Source organism: Lagopus muta, chromosome 1 (assembly GCF_023343835.1).
Source record: "Lagopus muta isolate bLagMut1 chromosome 1, bLagMut1 primary, whole genome shotgun sequence".
In the NCBI taxonomy this organism is placed as follows: Eukaryota; Metazoa; Chordata; class Aves; order Galliformes; family Phasianidae; genus Lagopus; species Lagopus muta.
The window spans coordinates 78,975,075-78,990,974 of NC_064433.1; the positions used below are offsets into that span (position 1 = coordinate 78,975,075).

Genomic DNA, 15,900 nt, shown 5'->3' on the forward strand with positions numbered 1-15,900 from the left:
AGATCACAACATGACTCCTCTGTAATGAATTCTTTATCTTGGCAGCTCTCCTGCTTTCTCCCAACCGTTCCTCCCTCTCCCCTTTGGGTCCCCGTGCCGGCACATCTGGCAGCATTCAGCCGGTGATTTTGGCCCGGGACACCCACACCTGTGCCCAGGGGCCGAGCACAGTTCCAAGGGGACGAGGAGGAGGTCGAGGGGGTCAGGGGACCGAAGTCCCCCTCCAGACCCACTGCACGCACCCAACCCCACGCTCTTCTCCGAGGCACAAAATGCCGGCTCGAGGCGCAGCGCCTCGGTTCTATGCCGGGTGCGCTGCTCAGCCTACAGCCTACAGCCCCTCGAAAGGCTCCACCACCGCCTCGGGCCCACCAGCAGGCAGCACATGCCTATAGGGCTCGAAGAGCTGCGGGACCGGTTGCCGCAGCGACGGCGCGGCTACAAGCCGCGGTCACGCGGAGACCGGTCGTCGGGGCGACGCGTGAGGTCCGCCAGCTGCCGGCACCGCCATGGCCCCCAAGCGGGCCAAGGCCGGCGGGGCGGCCGCCTCCTCCTCCGCGGGGACCGCAGCGAAGAGCTGGGAGACTGCGCTGGTGTCCGCCCCGTTGGAGGAGGTGAAAGCGAAGGGCGGCCGAGGGGGGCCTGAAACTGACGGGGCGAGGGACGTTCGGGGGGGCCGCGGGTCGTGCGGGGCACCCCGTGTCCACCTCCGGAAGCCGCCCTCGGCACGGCACGGCCGCCTGCTCTCCTATCCCCGGGTCGAGCGCCAAGTTTCGACTCGGAGTGAACTTTTTATAAACTGCTGAACAACGGGGGTTTCGTGGAGGTGCTGACACAGCATTAACTCCCGCGTTGAAAATGTGAGGCTGTAATTTTCCTGCGTGAGCGTGAGCAGCTAAAAGGCGCTTTTTTTTTTTCTTTTTTTCTTTCTTTTTTTTTTTTTTCCTTTGCTTTTGAACAACATGTGAGGGTCTAAAGGCGTATTTGGGTTTCCAGGTTCTGTGCGTAAGCAATGTCATTCTAATAAATCTTGACTTGCAAGAAAGAAATTTGGTTTCAAAATAGCACGGCAGTTTTACAAACAATAATATTTCTCTAGCATGTGTTTGTATAGCACCACTTCTGCAAGTGAGACAAATGACTTCCATGCACCCCTTGTTTGGGGGGTTTGGGGGTTCCTGCCTCATTTGAAGACCCAGAGTATTTTTTGCTGTGTTTTTGCCTTGTTATTTTTTCATAATGTGGTAACACTTCTGGTAAGCGTGAAGACTTCAGAGTTCTGTTTTTAAATTGGCCGCTCAGTTTTCCAAAAACGCCTCTGATTCCAAAAGTCTCCCAAAAGTACTTAACTTGCATTCATTTTTTCGTTTGGTAGTCACCATCTTGTACAAGTTTAGCCAAACAAAATCACTGTTTGCAGTAAGTTCTGCTTATCTGAGCCTGTTGCTTTTCTTCTCCTCCCCTCCCTCCCCCCCTCTGAATTTGCATTTTCAAAAGTACTTGAGCCCTTTCATGCTGTCGAATTCCATCCTTACTCCAGGAGAACATCCCCAAAGACTGAGAAAGAGGTGGAGGTTCCCTCTCCATACCCTTCTCAGCTCCTGGCCATTTTCCTGGGCTTGCTAGCAAGGTGCCAATTAGCGAAATTTTGTTTTTATGGTGGTGTTTATTGTGGCTGTGGATATTGTCCAGTGAATTCACTGAACAAAGTGCTCTGTTTATTCTACTGCTTCTATCTGTAATTTATTACATTTGTTAAATATAAACTGTTATATTGAGGTATTTTAAAAGGTAGGAAATAAATGCTCAAAATTTAGGAAATACCGAAATTAGGATTATTCAGGACCACACATTGAGGCAGATGGAAAGAAATATTGAATGTATTCACTGAATGGAATCAGAATCCTGTTGGAAGAAAGTATGTGATCACCTAATTAAGGATTATTGTAATGCCTGTACCCAAGGGAGCTTAATTAAGATTCCTTGGTTCCTTAATTGTGATACTGTCCATGTGTTTTATGTTCCAATTAAACTAATTCCATTTTCACTGTTTTGCTGCTGGCAGGCAGAGCCTTGGGGTCAATTTGAGCTCAAGCTTCTGTGGTGCTGGGCAACTGCTAAAACGCCCTGTTGGAGGGAATTCTTACTCAGTTCTGATTATCCTGGGCAGAGACAGACATAGTACTTAGCTTTCGAATGCTCTTCCGAGCATCAGAGTTCATGATGCCGAGACGTGGATATACTTAATGTGAATGATTGTGCTTTGTAAAGCCATAGCTTTGGTGTATGTGTGCCTGTGCTGCCAAATTTTTGTTTCTTCCTCTTGAACGTGGAAAAAACTGATTTTCTTACTTAATCACGTAAGGTTTTTTTATGAAGGGATAAAAATGATCTTTCTAATCAAACCTCGTTCAGCAAATAGTCTAAACTCAGTATCCGTTTCTCCCCCTGCCCTCCTCAGCAATGTTACAGCATATAGCATTTAAACTCAAATATGTAAAGGTCAGACACTGAAAGCAGCTTTTTATAGAAAGTGTTGAACTATTTTAATTATAGGTGTCACCAACCACACTGTGCAAAATTATTTCTTGCATCGTATGCGATATACTGTATGAAGCTGAAATATTTGGGAGATGACAGGAACTCCTACCAATTAAGTACATTTCTCTCCTGGTAAATCATGTATAATGAATTTTAAAATCTTTTATCAATTTAGAGAATATTCTTTCCCTTTAGTGGAGTCAGAGGGCATTTACTAGAACTGGTTTTATACTGTACCAGGTAAGCTAAGCAATGAAATTTCACATTTTGATGTGTGTTTATGACTTACTTAGAATATTTTATTAGCCTGATCTTATGAAAAGGAGTCATTTCACATGTGGTGTTAACATTTTATGGAGGGTATGCTAACCAAAATATGATTTAACTGGTATTTACTAACTAAATAATGGCTTTTTCTTAAAAACACTGTGAAAACTGGCAAACAGACAACATAAAAACAGGTACAGAGGAAATACGGATTTTGCAGAGCCTAACGTTGTAGTTTATATACATCTTTTGTTTCTAACATACTCTGCAGAAAAAAAAATGGAGCTACAAGTTGAGTTTGTCTTCATTTATTTATCAAGATAATTTGATTGGATTAATTGCAAAATTAAATCACAAAATATAAACTAAGATGCTCAGATTTACATTTTTCATGCTTTAAGTAGATATAAGGCTGTATTTGCTGGTTGAAAAGTGAATTCTGAGCAAACACAGCTCTGATATATCTACTCTATGTCCTTATTAGGTGCTCTAACTGAGCATAGCAACTGGAAGCTGCGTTCTGCTCTGATTTCCCATCTGTACTGTTTTGCTTTATCGGCATTTTAAGGCCTGAAAATTGAACTGAATCTAGACCTTGTAAAACCATTGAAAACATTCTGAATAGGATGGCTCAACTTTTGATCTCTATTCATTCTGCTTGCTCTTTGGAGAGAAACTAAATGCTCAGTTGAATTGTGTTGCTCTGTAACCTGCAATCATGCAGCAAAAGCCAAGCTCCTGAAACCAGAATCCAGTAGTAACATGGGTAGGTGTCAGTCAGCAGGTAATGAAAGCGGACTTGAAGGTATCTTAACACTGATGCCCTGCACATCTCTGCATTAGGGCTGCAAAATTGCTGATGAACCACTTTCTCCACTAATTCCTGCTGTATTTACTGGTATACAAGCTTCATCATTGCTGAAAACAAAAAATGCTAAGGGTTATGCCTTCCCAAGCCTTCGTAAATTACTCATAAATCTTGCTTTTTCTGGGGCTTTACTTAAAATTGAGGAGATTAAAGAATCTCGTTTTTCAATGCTCAAATATTTGGAGTTTTAAGCTTTCAAATGTTTCCCTTTAGCAATTAGAGTTACATTTGAAATTACAGTGTAAAGAAATGAGCCTACTAGTTGTGGCCCTTTGCAGGAAACACACACACACACACATACACACACACACACACGCAAACAAAAAAAACACCCACAGATGAGACAACTGTTTGATGCTTTTTCTAGCAACAGGAATCTAGAAACCAGTACTTCAAGTGTAGCCAATGTATCTGATTTGTTCAAATGTCTCCTCTGAAACAACTGCTCTTCTATATCTAGGAAATGAAGCAAGACGTTAAAAATGGAAAGAAAGCTGCTTGTGTGGAGTTTTGGGAATTAGGTGGATCTTGCTGGGTCTAGAGGTTCTTCTGCAGAAGGACATGTAAGCTTCCCTTATTGATCATTTCTGAGAGATTCTGACTTGTTTCAAGTCTTGACACGGTCAAGTGTTTTGAAATGAGGGACACGTAATCATTTGTGACAGTGATTTTAACCAAGTATCTTCCAGTTAGAGTGATCCTACCCATAACTGGAAATTGCATAGAAGATATCCAGTTACCAATGTCACATTTCCCATTATTATTAGCACTCAGTTTTGAACCAGTGCTGTTGATTCTCTGGGCAGTCTGCTATCTCTGTTTCCCTCATCTCCACAGACAGTCAGGAGTGCTTCTGCTGTTCCTCTAATGGCAGCCACCCCACGCTGTCTCTGTGCTTTTCCTCTAGTTATTGCATGATTTTCTCTGTCCTATACTCTAAGCTGGGAACTTCATTTGAGGTAACCCTGAGGTCATTAATCTGTGCTCCCTCAGATCCTTTGTTAGGACTCTCTTCTAGAATAACATTTGAAAAAATTGAACTGAGCAGAGCAGCAGTTGTATATTGAGGGAGAAAATGTTTTAAAAGTAACCGTATACATTTTATTACTCTTCCTTCTCAGTTTTATGTTGTGATTTTAGGTGGTGAGCTGTAGAAGCAGGGTCTGTTTCTTCTCTTACCTTTCAAAGCCTTGAACATTAAGGGTACTGTTACAGTATTGATAATATAAGGACAGTGTTGCAAAAAATAATAAATTTTAAGGTCAGAAGAAAGACAGTCAGTTGAACATCTTAAGCTATGTACTAATGCTACTAATGCTGCTATTCTTTGTCCACATTCACCTCAATTGCTGTTATGAACATTCCACTTTACTGGAAAAAGAACCTCAAGGGCTTCAAAATCAGTGTGTGTAGAAATAGATGGCATGATGTTGGTGACTGGGAATTCTGCATCATTATTCCCTGCTCAAGTCTGTATAGCTATTGCTGTATTTATCTAGCTCCTGTTCACAGGTGTTGTGTGTTTGTATAAAAGGAATATATTTTTGATTCGTATTCCAGCTAAAGAGGGATAGGAGCTGTTCTGTGGAGAAGCTCTTTTGAAGCAGAAAATTAATGGAGGGAAAATGACACTACTAGTGTCAAGAGCATACCTTTGGTGAATCCCCGAAAATGTTTTGTTTGGATAAATCTGAAGGTTTTTTGGATAATTCATTTTCAAAAGCTGGACTTATCCTGATGTTTTGCATCGGTGCTATGGGCTTCTCTGAAGGTGACTACCTCAGTAGAAATCAGGAAATGTTTATCCTTTGCTTCAACTGCCTCTCAAAGAAATGAAGAAGTGTTGCAAAGAAAAAAGTCCAATTACACATAAGCCAAGTGCCTGGGAAAATATTAAAGGTGCTTGGAATTGGACAAGGAATCTGAGACTTGAGAAAGCTGGCAATGAAGTCATGTAATGAATCTGAGGACTAACTGCATGGGGAGACTGAGAAGATGATGTTAGGAATTAGGGATGCAAGAACTGGGTGTGAGAAGGATTTGGAAAAGTTATGGCACTCTGAAACAGAGAGTAGAAACAGAAGAAGTGAGATAGCAACAATTGTGGGCTAAGGGTGCAAAGGTCAAGAAGAGTCAGAGCTAGGAGGAATACAGGTTTCACAGGCATCACTGTGCCAGGATGATGTTAGTTCTAAGTAGATGTAATTTCTGGGCACCGAGGTACTGGCGTGTTCTAAAGAGAAAGAGAGCATGAGGTAGAGAGGTCTTAGAACTCTGATGGAGTTTTTTTCACACATCTGAAAAACAAAGACATTGTAGGAACAGGCACTGTTGCTACTGGATCATTCCCCACCTGAAGCCAAGACTAAAACTTTGCGTTTCTGAATATTTCATTGTTTGTGCTGTTGGCCTGTCTCTGAGACACCTACTGCATTTCATTCCCCTCTTGGTGACCTACACTAAGGAGAACATCTTGGTGATTAGCTGCTCCGTTTGCTTACCTCACGTCTGGATGGTCCTTCTCAAGGCTCCAGCATTGCTCACAATGCTGATACGAGAGTCATTCAATCACGACAGCTTGCACTTGTGGAAGCCTAGAATATAATGCGTTTGCACACAAGTATGGACATCCAAATGCTCTCTGTTCAAAGAAGGCAGCTGTACAATGGCAAATTTAACTGTAATTCACATTAACTGCAGCTCCTGTACATGTGTTGATGGTAATGTCAAAATATCAAGTTCGTTCATACACCCACAGCTATCTTGACAACTTTAGGCAGGGTGAGCTGTCAGTATTCCCCAGCTCTGTAGAAAGGGGAAAAAGGAGTTGAGTGGACCTACCTCAGTCCCCACATGGGTCATTGATGGAGAGCTGAGCTGCCAGCAGTGCTGCAGCCGTTGCCATTTCTCCAGTGAGCAGTGTCACCACTGCAATGTGGCTGAACACACTTCTCTATTGCAAAAATTTAGGGTAGACTTTTTTTTTTCAGATATGAGAAGGAACAAATGAAGAATAGTGTTGTAAAACTGGAAAAAAGATAAACCTGACTTTTTATCATACTCTTTTTTTTTTTCTTCTTTTTTGAAAGGTTCTTTCCCTGTCTTTACTGTATACTCAGATTTTGTTCTATTGTTCTGCAAGTATACATGCATGCATTTTTCATGGTATATTAATATGAAAATATTTTCATAAAAATCCTGCATGATTAGCTTTTCTTAAATTTCTCTTTAGCAGTCTGCTTAACCTGCTCCTGATTGTATGACAGTGTCTTTGGACCACTTAGATCTTGCTGAAGCTGTTTCCGTGTTGACCCTAATGAAGTTTTATTGATATCTTTGCAGTTTAAACATGCAGGTGTGCAATAGAATATATATAACATGGTGTGTCTTGAAGTGTGGAAAACACAACTCCCAGATGTATTTCTGGTTCAGGTGCCACCAGTTCAGGTGTCACTGATGCTGATAAAGAACACTGGAGGGAGTTATAGATGTGTTGGAGATGACCACTCACTTTCTGAAAGGGATTCCAGTTGGAGTAAAAACAGTGGAGAAGATTTGCTTAAATGACCCATTTGCACAAAATTTATCTTTGTTCAAATACTTAGTGAAAAACTGTAAGAATGCATGAATAGACAGACCCTTATAAAACATACAAACAATGCCATGTTTTTTAGAAAATAGTATCCAGTCAGTTTCTCTTTTCCGGGATGAGGAAGCTGGATTTTTTTTCATTTTTCTGGAGCAAATAGATAATGCCAGCAGTATAAATACATACGTTTAAATTCTACATCCTTTTTGTTTTCCAGACTCTCAAATGTGCAAATGACATGCAAAAGTTATTTCACCTTTGTGCAATGTCAATGCAGCATCTGCCTCTAAGGTGTTCTGGTATTATTGGGCTCTTGCTTTTTCCACAGCATAATGCTGCCACCTGATGGCAGAAATAATTGGAATAAATCAGTATGTGCTTTTGCAGGTTGTACACTTTATTGTAGTGCGTTTCATATGATAATGAATATGTGTTAAATAAAGTAATTATGGCTACGTGCTCACTCATTCAAACTGCAGAGAAGCTTTATTGTGTGCTCGTGTTCTAATGCATTAAATATTTTATTTTGGAAACCAGGATGATTGGAAGCCTAGCGTTGCTTTTGTGGTGGGAGCCAGAATTGAGGATGAAATTCACACAAAGGCCTTGTCCCTTGCTGTGCAGGTGCCACAGCGGAAGCTGTTCAGCGTGGTAGCACGTGAAGATATCTTCAGACAGGTATTCCAAGAAAGGAACTTTTGATAACAAACCAAACCATAAATGAATCACTCTGGAAATTTCAAAAGTTACACTACTTAGGAGTAGTAGAACATAGGAGTTAAAAATGGAGGTGGAGAACCTTACTATGTAAGTTGGTTTGCTCCCTGTGTTTGAGTCTTCTTCAGACTTTTCTTCAAGGTGCTCATCAAAGCTCCCTCCCTAAGGAACTTTAAGATGATTTACAATAGCAAGTTTTGTTGTATTTACAATAACAAGTAAAATAATTTGTTAAAAATTAAAATCTGATCACAGCAGAATGGTTTATTTCCTTGCAGATTGCAGAATCTGGAAGTCAGAAGGGGAAAAAGGTTAAGGATGTGCCTATGTTCTATGAGGTAAGTTAAAACATATATTGCAAAGTCAGTGCTCTTATGTTGAGGCAATTACAGCTGTGTAATTATGTTATACATACCAGAGTAAATGCAATTCTACTGAATATGTCTGGTATAATCACTCAGCTTAGTTTAGATACTTGACTGCTTTCTTTCTCTGATACCAACATATTTCTGTTGGACTACTAATTAGGTGAGAATCAAGATATATTTTTAGAGATATTAGTTTTATTAAGAATATGTTATGAGGTCTTATTTTGATGGTAAAAATTACAGAAAAATAGACTCTGCTCTTCCAGATGCTCACAGTTATTTAGAGACTTATACCTTCATTTATTGGCATGCAAGCCCATAAACGAAACACCAGCTCTGTGTGCTAGTATCCATTATAATCTCAGTTTGATGTTAAATTCTAACCTGATTCGTCAAGTGGGGTATGTCAATGGGGTTGGGAGTCATGCTTAGTACAAAGAGGACTTCCTTCTCCCTACCTTGTTAATGTTTTACGTACAGCTTGTGAGAGGCTATAAAATTCTGTAATTAATTAGAAGATTGTTTAAAATTTTCTCAGGTAGTGTTTTATGGCCCTACAGACCTGGAACATTAAGAATTTTGGATCCCTCTAAAAAGATCTTGTTTGCATTTTAGTTCTGAAATGACTAATAAAGTTTTTATATGTCTCGGGTTTTGGTGGACTTTATAACAGGTCTTTTTAGTTGCAGTCTGTTTTTCGGTAATGCCAGACTACTATCTGAACAAGTCCCTTTGGAATTATTTACCACTGACATGACTGTGAATTTTATGCAATTAACCCTCTTTGTTTAGGACCAGCCTCCCAGGCAAACCCACCCTTATATTACCTGGGATGTAAAACCCTTTCAGTCCTACTGACGGAAAGATTTTGAAGTCTGGTTCTAAGCAGAAGCTTTGTATGATACCTGTATTTAATTACTAAGAGCAATTTTCCTTGTGAAGTGGATACTTATTAAATTCCAGCTGTCAGTTCTGTGTCTCATTAGCTACTTACTTTATTCCTCAAAGACATTTTTTTCCTCCCTTCCTTTAACAGAGAATATAAAATGCCTGTTCTGACCTTTTGCTTGGACTCAGTTTCCTTTCTGGCTGTAGCAAATTAGAAGATTGATCATGTTGCCACAAGCATTAGGATCCTGCCTCTCTGGGCAGAAATTTGCTCCTGAGTGCGTGCTTCAAATCCACGTACAGTCTGTGCATTCAAAGCTTTTGCTGCAATAGGAATGAACAAGTATGAGGCTAGCACAGAACAGAGCTATGAAATGCTCTTTAGAGAGGAGCATTTCTGACCCTGCTGCACACAGTTCTTCTCTGCTGTGGGATTCAACACACTTGAGGAATATGTACATTCCACAGGTGCATATTCATTTCTAGTGATACAGTAAATTAAATTACTAAACCATTAATGATCTTTGTTTGTGTAAAGTATGCATGTGAGTCAATTTCAGACTGATGACTGATGCATATTAATGTGGCTGTTAATGGTATTAACAGCAACACTGTTACCCTGCAAATTGTGTCTACTCAGATGTTGGGTGTTTTAATAAGTTCCAATGTAGCAGTCTGCAGTGCCTGCTCTAAGTCAAGAAACATTAACAAACTGTTGTGTTGGTGTACTGCAAGCTAGATATATATCATAGTAAAGCAATTCCTTTTGTCTATTCTAAATTATTTCCCTTCAGGGCTTTTAACATCTTAGTGTGTTTGATTTCATATAACTTACTGTAGAAATTGAACAGGATAATAGCAGGGCTTATGGATGTATAGCTAAAAGATTTCCAAATCCAGACGAATTTAGTGTCTAACTGCTTTTCTTCCTCTGAAATGACTTGAGGAGGAGTAGGAGCTCTGATTTGTAATTTATTGCTATTTCCAGCACTTAATTAAATGATGTTAGGCTAATTATCTCAAAGATGGCTTTTTTTTTTTTTTTTAATGGAAAGAAAAACATTACATTACATTTCCTGTAAAATAATAACAGATTTCATATTGAATCAGATTTATTTATCCTATACAGATTTTCTAACAGACAAGACCTAAAGCTGTATTTTGAATAAAATAAATGTATTATATATGCGAGGTGCATATCTTCTATTGTTTATGTACCTGTTTGTGTTGTAAGTTTTCTGTTAGGATGGGTAATGTTATATGTAATTACGATGCTTTACCACTACAAAATATGAGACTCAGTTTCCATATGTTGATTTTTGAAAATCTTTTCAAGCCTACATTTTCCATACTGGCTTTGTTCATCACACTATTTTTAATTATTTTTTTCTGGAAAATTCTAGTGAGATTGAGTTCAAGGCCTATAGGTATGGAAAGATTTTTTTTTTTCCTTACAGCATTTGTTTTCCAGCTTTGTCATACTCATAAAGGCAGGGTTTGGAATGTTGTCCTTACGTTACTCAGAAAATCTTGAGAAGGATTCTTGCCACATACATGGAAGGGAATAAGCTGGAGCTGGAGAGTAGTACCATGGTAAGAAAAGATTTTAAGAGAAGTTGGAACATCATGCAGTCCCTACATGTGAGAAGACTGCAAGTAGATAACAGGGTTGCTGCAAAAAAAACAGCTGAATAATGGATGTGGCCTTGAGAGGGAGGGGCACGGGAGAGTGTACCTTATTGCTTACAGAGAAAGTATCAACTCAGATACCTCACACTTCAGGACTGACATAAGCAGAGAATGTGCCAGTTTTGTTGTTTGAGTGAAGATACATAAGAGTTAGCTCATACTGACGGACATAGACAGGCATATAGGGGTATCTACCTAGTTGTGCAGTTTCACAAAACAACCCAAAGAGACCCCCAAATCAAACCTTCTACTGATATGCATAGTATGCACAGTTTTCCTGTCAAAATCCAGTTAAATTGAATGTTTGCACGTAAATCTTAATTAGTGCATGTTTTGTACAGCTCATTTTTGAGGACTAGAAGGTTATTGATTAGAAACAGAATCTCACCTTGCTTTAAAATTGTTTATGGGGCACTTGTTTTTTGTTTAATGGTTGGGGTTTTTTTGTTGTTCTTTTTTTCCCCAAGTCTGTGCTGTCAGAATCCTTGGGAGTTTTGTGTAATGTTAACAGTACTTCTTGCCTTAATAACAGCAGGATCGGAAGTATCCTTTGAGTTTTGAGGTGTAAGTGAAGCAGATTCCCATCCTATCACTTCTAACTCAGGATATGTTACCTGAAATATAAAGATCTACTGTAGGACAGTAAAAATTGAAAAAGTTGAAATGGAGAGCAAACTGAATGAATTTTGGCAGAAAATGATAGACTTAAACCAGTCTTACTTCAGGCATTTCTGTGGATTATTTTTTTGCTTGGAGTTTGTGGAATATAGATTTATGTGGTAAGAGTTGCTGCCTGTAAGATTATTTGAAGTAAGTATTATTTTTCGGTGATACCACAGTGTCCACAATAAAGAAGAGATCCACTTCGGAAGGGAACATAGCATGTAGTTCCTGGCATAGGTGCTATTGTATTATGAACGTTTGCATGCATGCATATGTGTATGTGTGTGCTGATGTGCACAAATAGTCAAAGCTGTCTTATTCTAATACTCCCTCACCTCAATGGCATGAATTGCATTGAGGAATTCAAAACAATTTTTGTGTCCTTTCTTCAGTAGGTCCTAAATACCTCATGCCTTTCTATGTTTTTTCCATGATGTCCCTTTTTTCTGCGATCTGTCTCTAACAATACTTTCACTGAAGAAAGGAGGGGGAAAAAAAAAAAAAGGAACTAGGAAGAAGGGTATGCATCTATATTGCCAAAAGGATCTTACAGTAAATTTATAGTGTAGAAAAACTGAGCTACTGGTTTTATTGTGTTGTGTTTGTTTGTTTTTTTAATGTAATGTGGCTAATGGTACCATACCTTTGGTGAAAAAGTGATATGAATCTCTCTTATACTTTCCTGAATGAAGTAGCTTCATATATCAGACATCTTGCTTTTGAAAAAGTAGAAATGAAAATCAACATCTTTAGCCCATTGACCCCTGCTCCTATAAGAATTCTCACTGTCCTCTGTAGTGATTCTTCCCATGAACTCTTTTGTCATCCATTAGATTCTTGTCCCTAATTGCATTCATGATTTCACATCCCCCTTTTAGCTGTACAGTTTCCTACCCTACTACCATAAGTATTTTTGCAATCTAATGGCCTAGAGTATACGTCTGTAACATTATATATTTCTTGTGCTTAATTCTTGCTGCATAAAGTTGATATATGCAATGCTTTTTAACTTGGATTTTACATCACATTAATAGCTCAATGTGGAAACAAAACTCTTAATGTTGCAGACATAATACTTGCTACTAGGAGTATTTTTACCCAAGAAGGCATAAGCTCTTGTGAGTTTTGTGGCAGCTAGAGGAGAGCAAAGATTGATTAGTAGCCAGGATATGTGTTACTGAAGAAACAAGTTTCAGAAATAACACAAGTAAGCAATATTGTTAGGGATTCCTTTTGGTTTCTTGTAGAAACATATGATCAAAGGTGAATTTTTTTTGTGGAAGTGTATGTCTGGACAAAACACCATCAGAAAGGGTAAGATCAAGACTAGGCTTTCTTGAAAGTAGAGATAGTCAATCTAAAATCTAGCCTTCAAAGTCAAAAGATGATGTGATTAGAATTTATTTTGTAGTAAAAGTTAGATTTTGTTTTCTTTCCACTGTGGAAGAAAAATTACATCAAAAAGTGATTGTAAGATCGAATAGTTCAAGAACCAGAACTCTTCACACGTGTGTGTCATTGTCGTGTTGAGAATGCTTGATAGTAAAAATCGCTTCAAAAGTCATGCTGACTGCTCAGAAGGATAGAAGAGTTTAATTTTAATTTTGAAGGCCACTGCAAATACTGCAATCTTAAATATTATAATAGAATAGAACTGTTCTCAGGTCAGCCTTTATCAAGTGCAATTGTGTGAATGTGAGTTAACAGAATTTTATTGCAGGTGCACTTTGTCTTTATACTGTATAGGTATACATGCTCAAGAGATTATTGGGAGTTTTCATTAAATGAAGATGCCTTTTACAGAGGTATTAGGGCGCCAGGGAAGGGTAGGGAAATTTCGGTCCAGCTGTGGGTACTAGCTTCTCAGTGGTTTTCAGCTCACCTGTTGCCAATAACCTACAAGGTAAATAGTTGTTTCCAACTTGTATGCAACTTGATATAAAATTTTTTGGTGTTTCCATGCAGGTTTTGTTGAAATATGTGTGTAACTAAGCAAATAGCAGTGATGTCTGTAGCGATCTTGGAACTGGTAGAGACCCTCTGGAAAAGGAAGTGCTGTTCTTGTTTTGTTGCCTTCACAATATCAGGTGCCTATAAGGGGTTAACTAAGAGTCATATTTCTCAAGTAGAATAAATAACCACGGAATCCAATGTCATTGAAGGAAAAAAAGAAGTGCTTAAGTCCCACTGCAAATATGGACCACAGTGGAAAAGTGCTGCTGAGGAGTTTTGTGGTGCCAAGTCCATAAGGCCATTGGGACTTTCTGTCTCACAGGTTGTTAGGTTTCATAGGAAACTGGCAACTAGGCGGGTTCTGCCAGCACAGGGTTTGATGAGACAACTTCACTTCTTAAATCTTTTTGTTCCTCATCTTATTGGGATAACAGGTATTATTATTATATTATTATATATATAACAATATATAATATATTATTATTGAGATAACTCGTCTTATTTCTCTCCCTCGCCAGATACAGTACCAGAGAAACATGACTTCAGCTTTGTAAAGTTCACTGTGTGAATCCATTTGGCTGAAGTTACTAGAAAGAATGTGCTTCTCAGAAACACAAAATATTCTGCTCCTCAACAAGATTTGTTGAGCACATTTATACCACTGAAATGTATATGTTTCAAGATTTGATCATAGCAATATATCTCTTCTTCTGAAAACATATCACAGCAGACTGGTATATCTTTTCTATTTAGAGAGCTTTGATTTCTTTGGTTGTTCCTCAGGAATTACTTAAATGCCATTTCATCTCTCCCCAGTTAGAGTGTTAAAATTGAACAGGTATTAAGGGGTCGTATGAGGGAATCTTTGCTTTCCATAAAGTTCATCTTTGCTGAGATATCAGTGCTGATGATTAATCCTTTTGGTCACTGGATATTCACATTATATTTTTTAATTCCTTAGAGCAGTTAGGTTTGGTAGCAGTTAGGTGACCAGGAAGGCGTTGGAAGTATATATCATAGATGGCTAGAGCTGTTGTTTGAGATCTTTAATAAAGCCAAAGTTAAAAGTCATCCTAATTTTTATGTAATGTATTTTTTCTCTTTTTTATTTAATTTGTGTTATTCAATTGTTTGTATTTCCTTTAAACATTGCCTGCTTGCAATAGTAAGACATACATGCTCTGTACGTATGTGTCTTAGAAAGTTCTCCTGTACTGCTTAAATTAAACCTGCGGAGATATCATGTGGAAAAGGACTTGAGGGTAATGGTGGGTGAAAAGCTTGACACAAGCAAACACCGTGTTCTTGCAGCCTGGCAGGCCAACTGTATCTTGGGCTACATCAAAAGAGGGGTGGAAGGCAGTGAGAGGGAGGTGATTGCCCGCCTTTACTCTGCTCTTATGAGGCTCCATCTGCAATACTGTGTCCAGACCTGGGACCCCCAGTGCAAGAAAGACGTGGAGCTGTTGGAGAGGGTCCAGAAGAGGCCACGGAGAGGGCTACAGCACATCTCCTGTGAAGAAAGACAGAGAAAACTGGGCTTGTTCAGTCTGGAGAAGAAGGGACTCTAAGGAAACCTTGTGGTCTTTTTGATAGTTAAAGCAGGCCTGCAGGAAAGTTGGCTAAGGACTCCTTATCAGTGAGTGTAGTGACAGGACAAGAGGGAATGTCATTAAAGTAAAAGAGGGTAGATTCAAATAAAAGATATGGAAGAATTTTTTTACTCAGAAGTTGTTAATACAGGCTGCCCAGAGAAACTGTGGATGTCCTATCCCTGGAGGTGTTCAAGCCCAGGTTGAATGGAGCCTTGGGCAGCCTGATCTGATGGGAGATGTTCCTGCCCATGACATGGGGTTGGAGCTAGGTGGTCTTCCAGCCCAAGCTGTTTTGTGATTCTGTGATCCCCTCAGGTTGCGCATTGACTGTAGAGAGAGATTTAAAGCACAGACCTTCTTATGATATATTTTTCTAGCTAGGTTTCTTCTCACCAGATTAGATTGTATTGCGATTTGGCAAAAACAAACTCACTCAACATATTTTAATAGGGCATGAACAGCCATTGCTGCTGTTTTGAGAAATGAGAAATAGAAAGGCAGATATTTAATACAGGAATAGCATACATATTTGCTCAATATTGATCTAAAGTGAAAGTATACTAGTCTTATTTAAGTAGGTTTGTTTGAAAACTAGGGTTTAGGTATGGAGGGATACTGAGAGAAAGAAAAAGACTTCAAATTTGCTTTTATTAGTTTTTAAAATTCTCTGGAATACATGTTGGTAGTGTCTTTACTGATTAATGAGGGTGATTCATTGATTTGGTGTAAGTTATTCAGTCTACCTGATGGATACATAAGCTC

The 15,900-nt window shown here is 39.1% G+C and overlaps 1 protein-coding gene across 3 annotated transcripts in view; it reads left to right on the top strand.

The window, feature by feature from the left end:
• Positions 1-439: 439 nt before the first annotated feature.
• The window catches only part of SPAG17 (sperm associated antigen 17), a 92,642-nt gene continuing 77,181 nt past the window's right edge, over positions 440-15,900 (top strand). For all 3 annotated transcript variants that reach the window (XM_048941345.1, XM_048941365.1, XM_048941355.1), the window contains exons 1-3: positions 440-614; positions 7,803-7,943; positions 8,261-8,320. In XM_048941345.1, the coding sequence (XP_048797302.1) occupies positions 510-614; positions 7,803-7,943; positions 8,261-8,320 (306 nt within the window). In that variant the 5' untranslated portion in view covers positions 440-509. The remainder of the gene's footprint in view (positions 615-7,802; positions 7,944-8,260; positions 8,321-15,900) is intronic.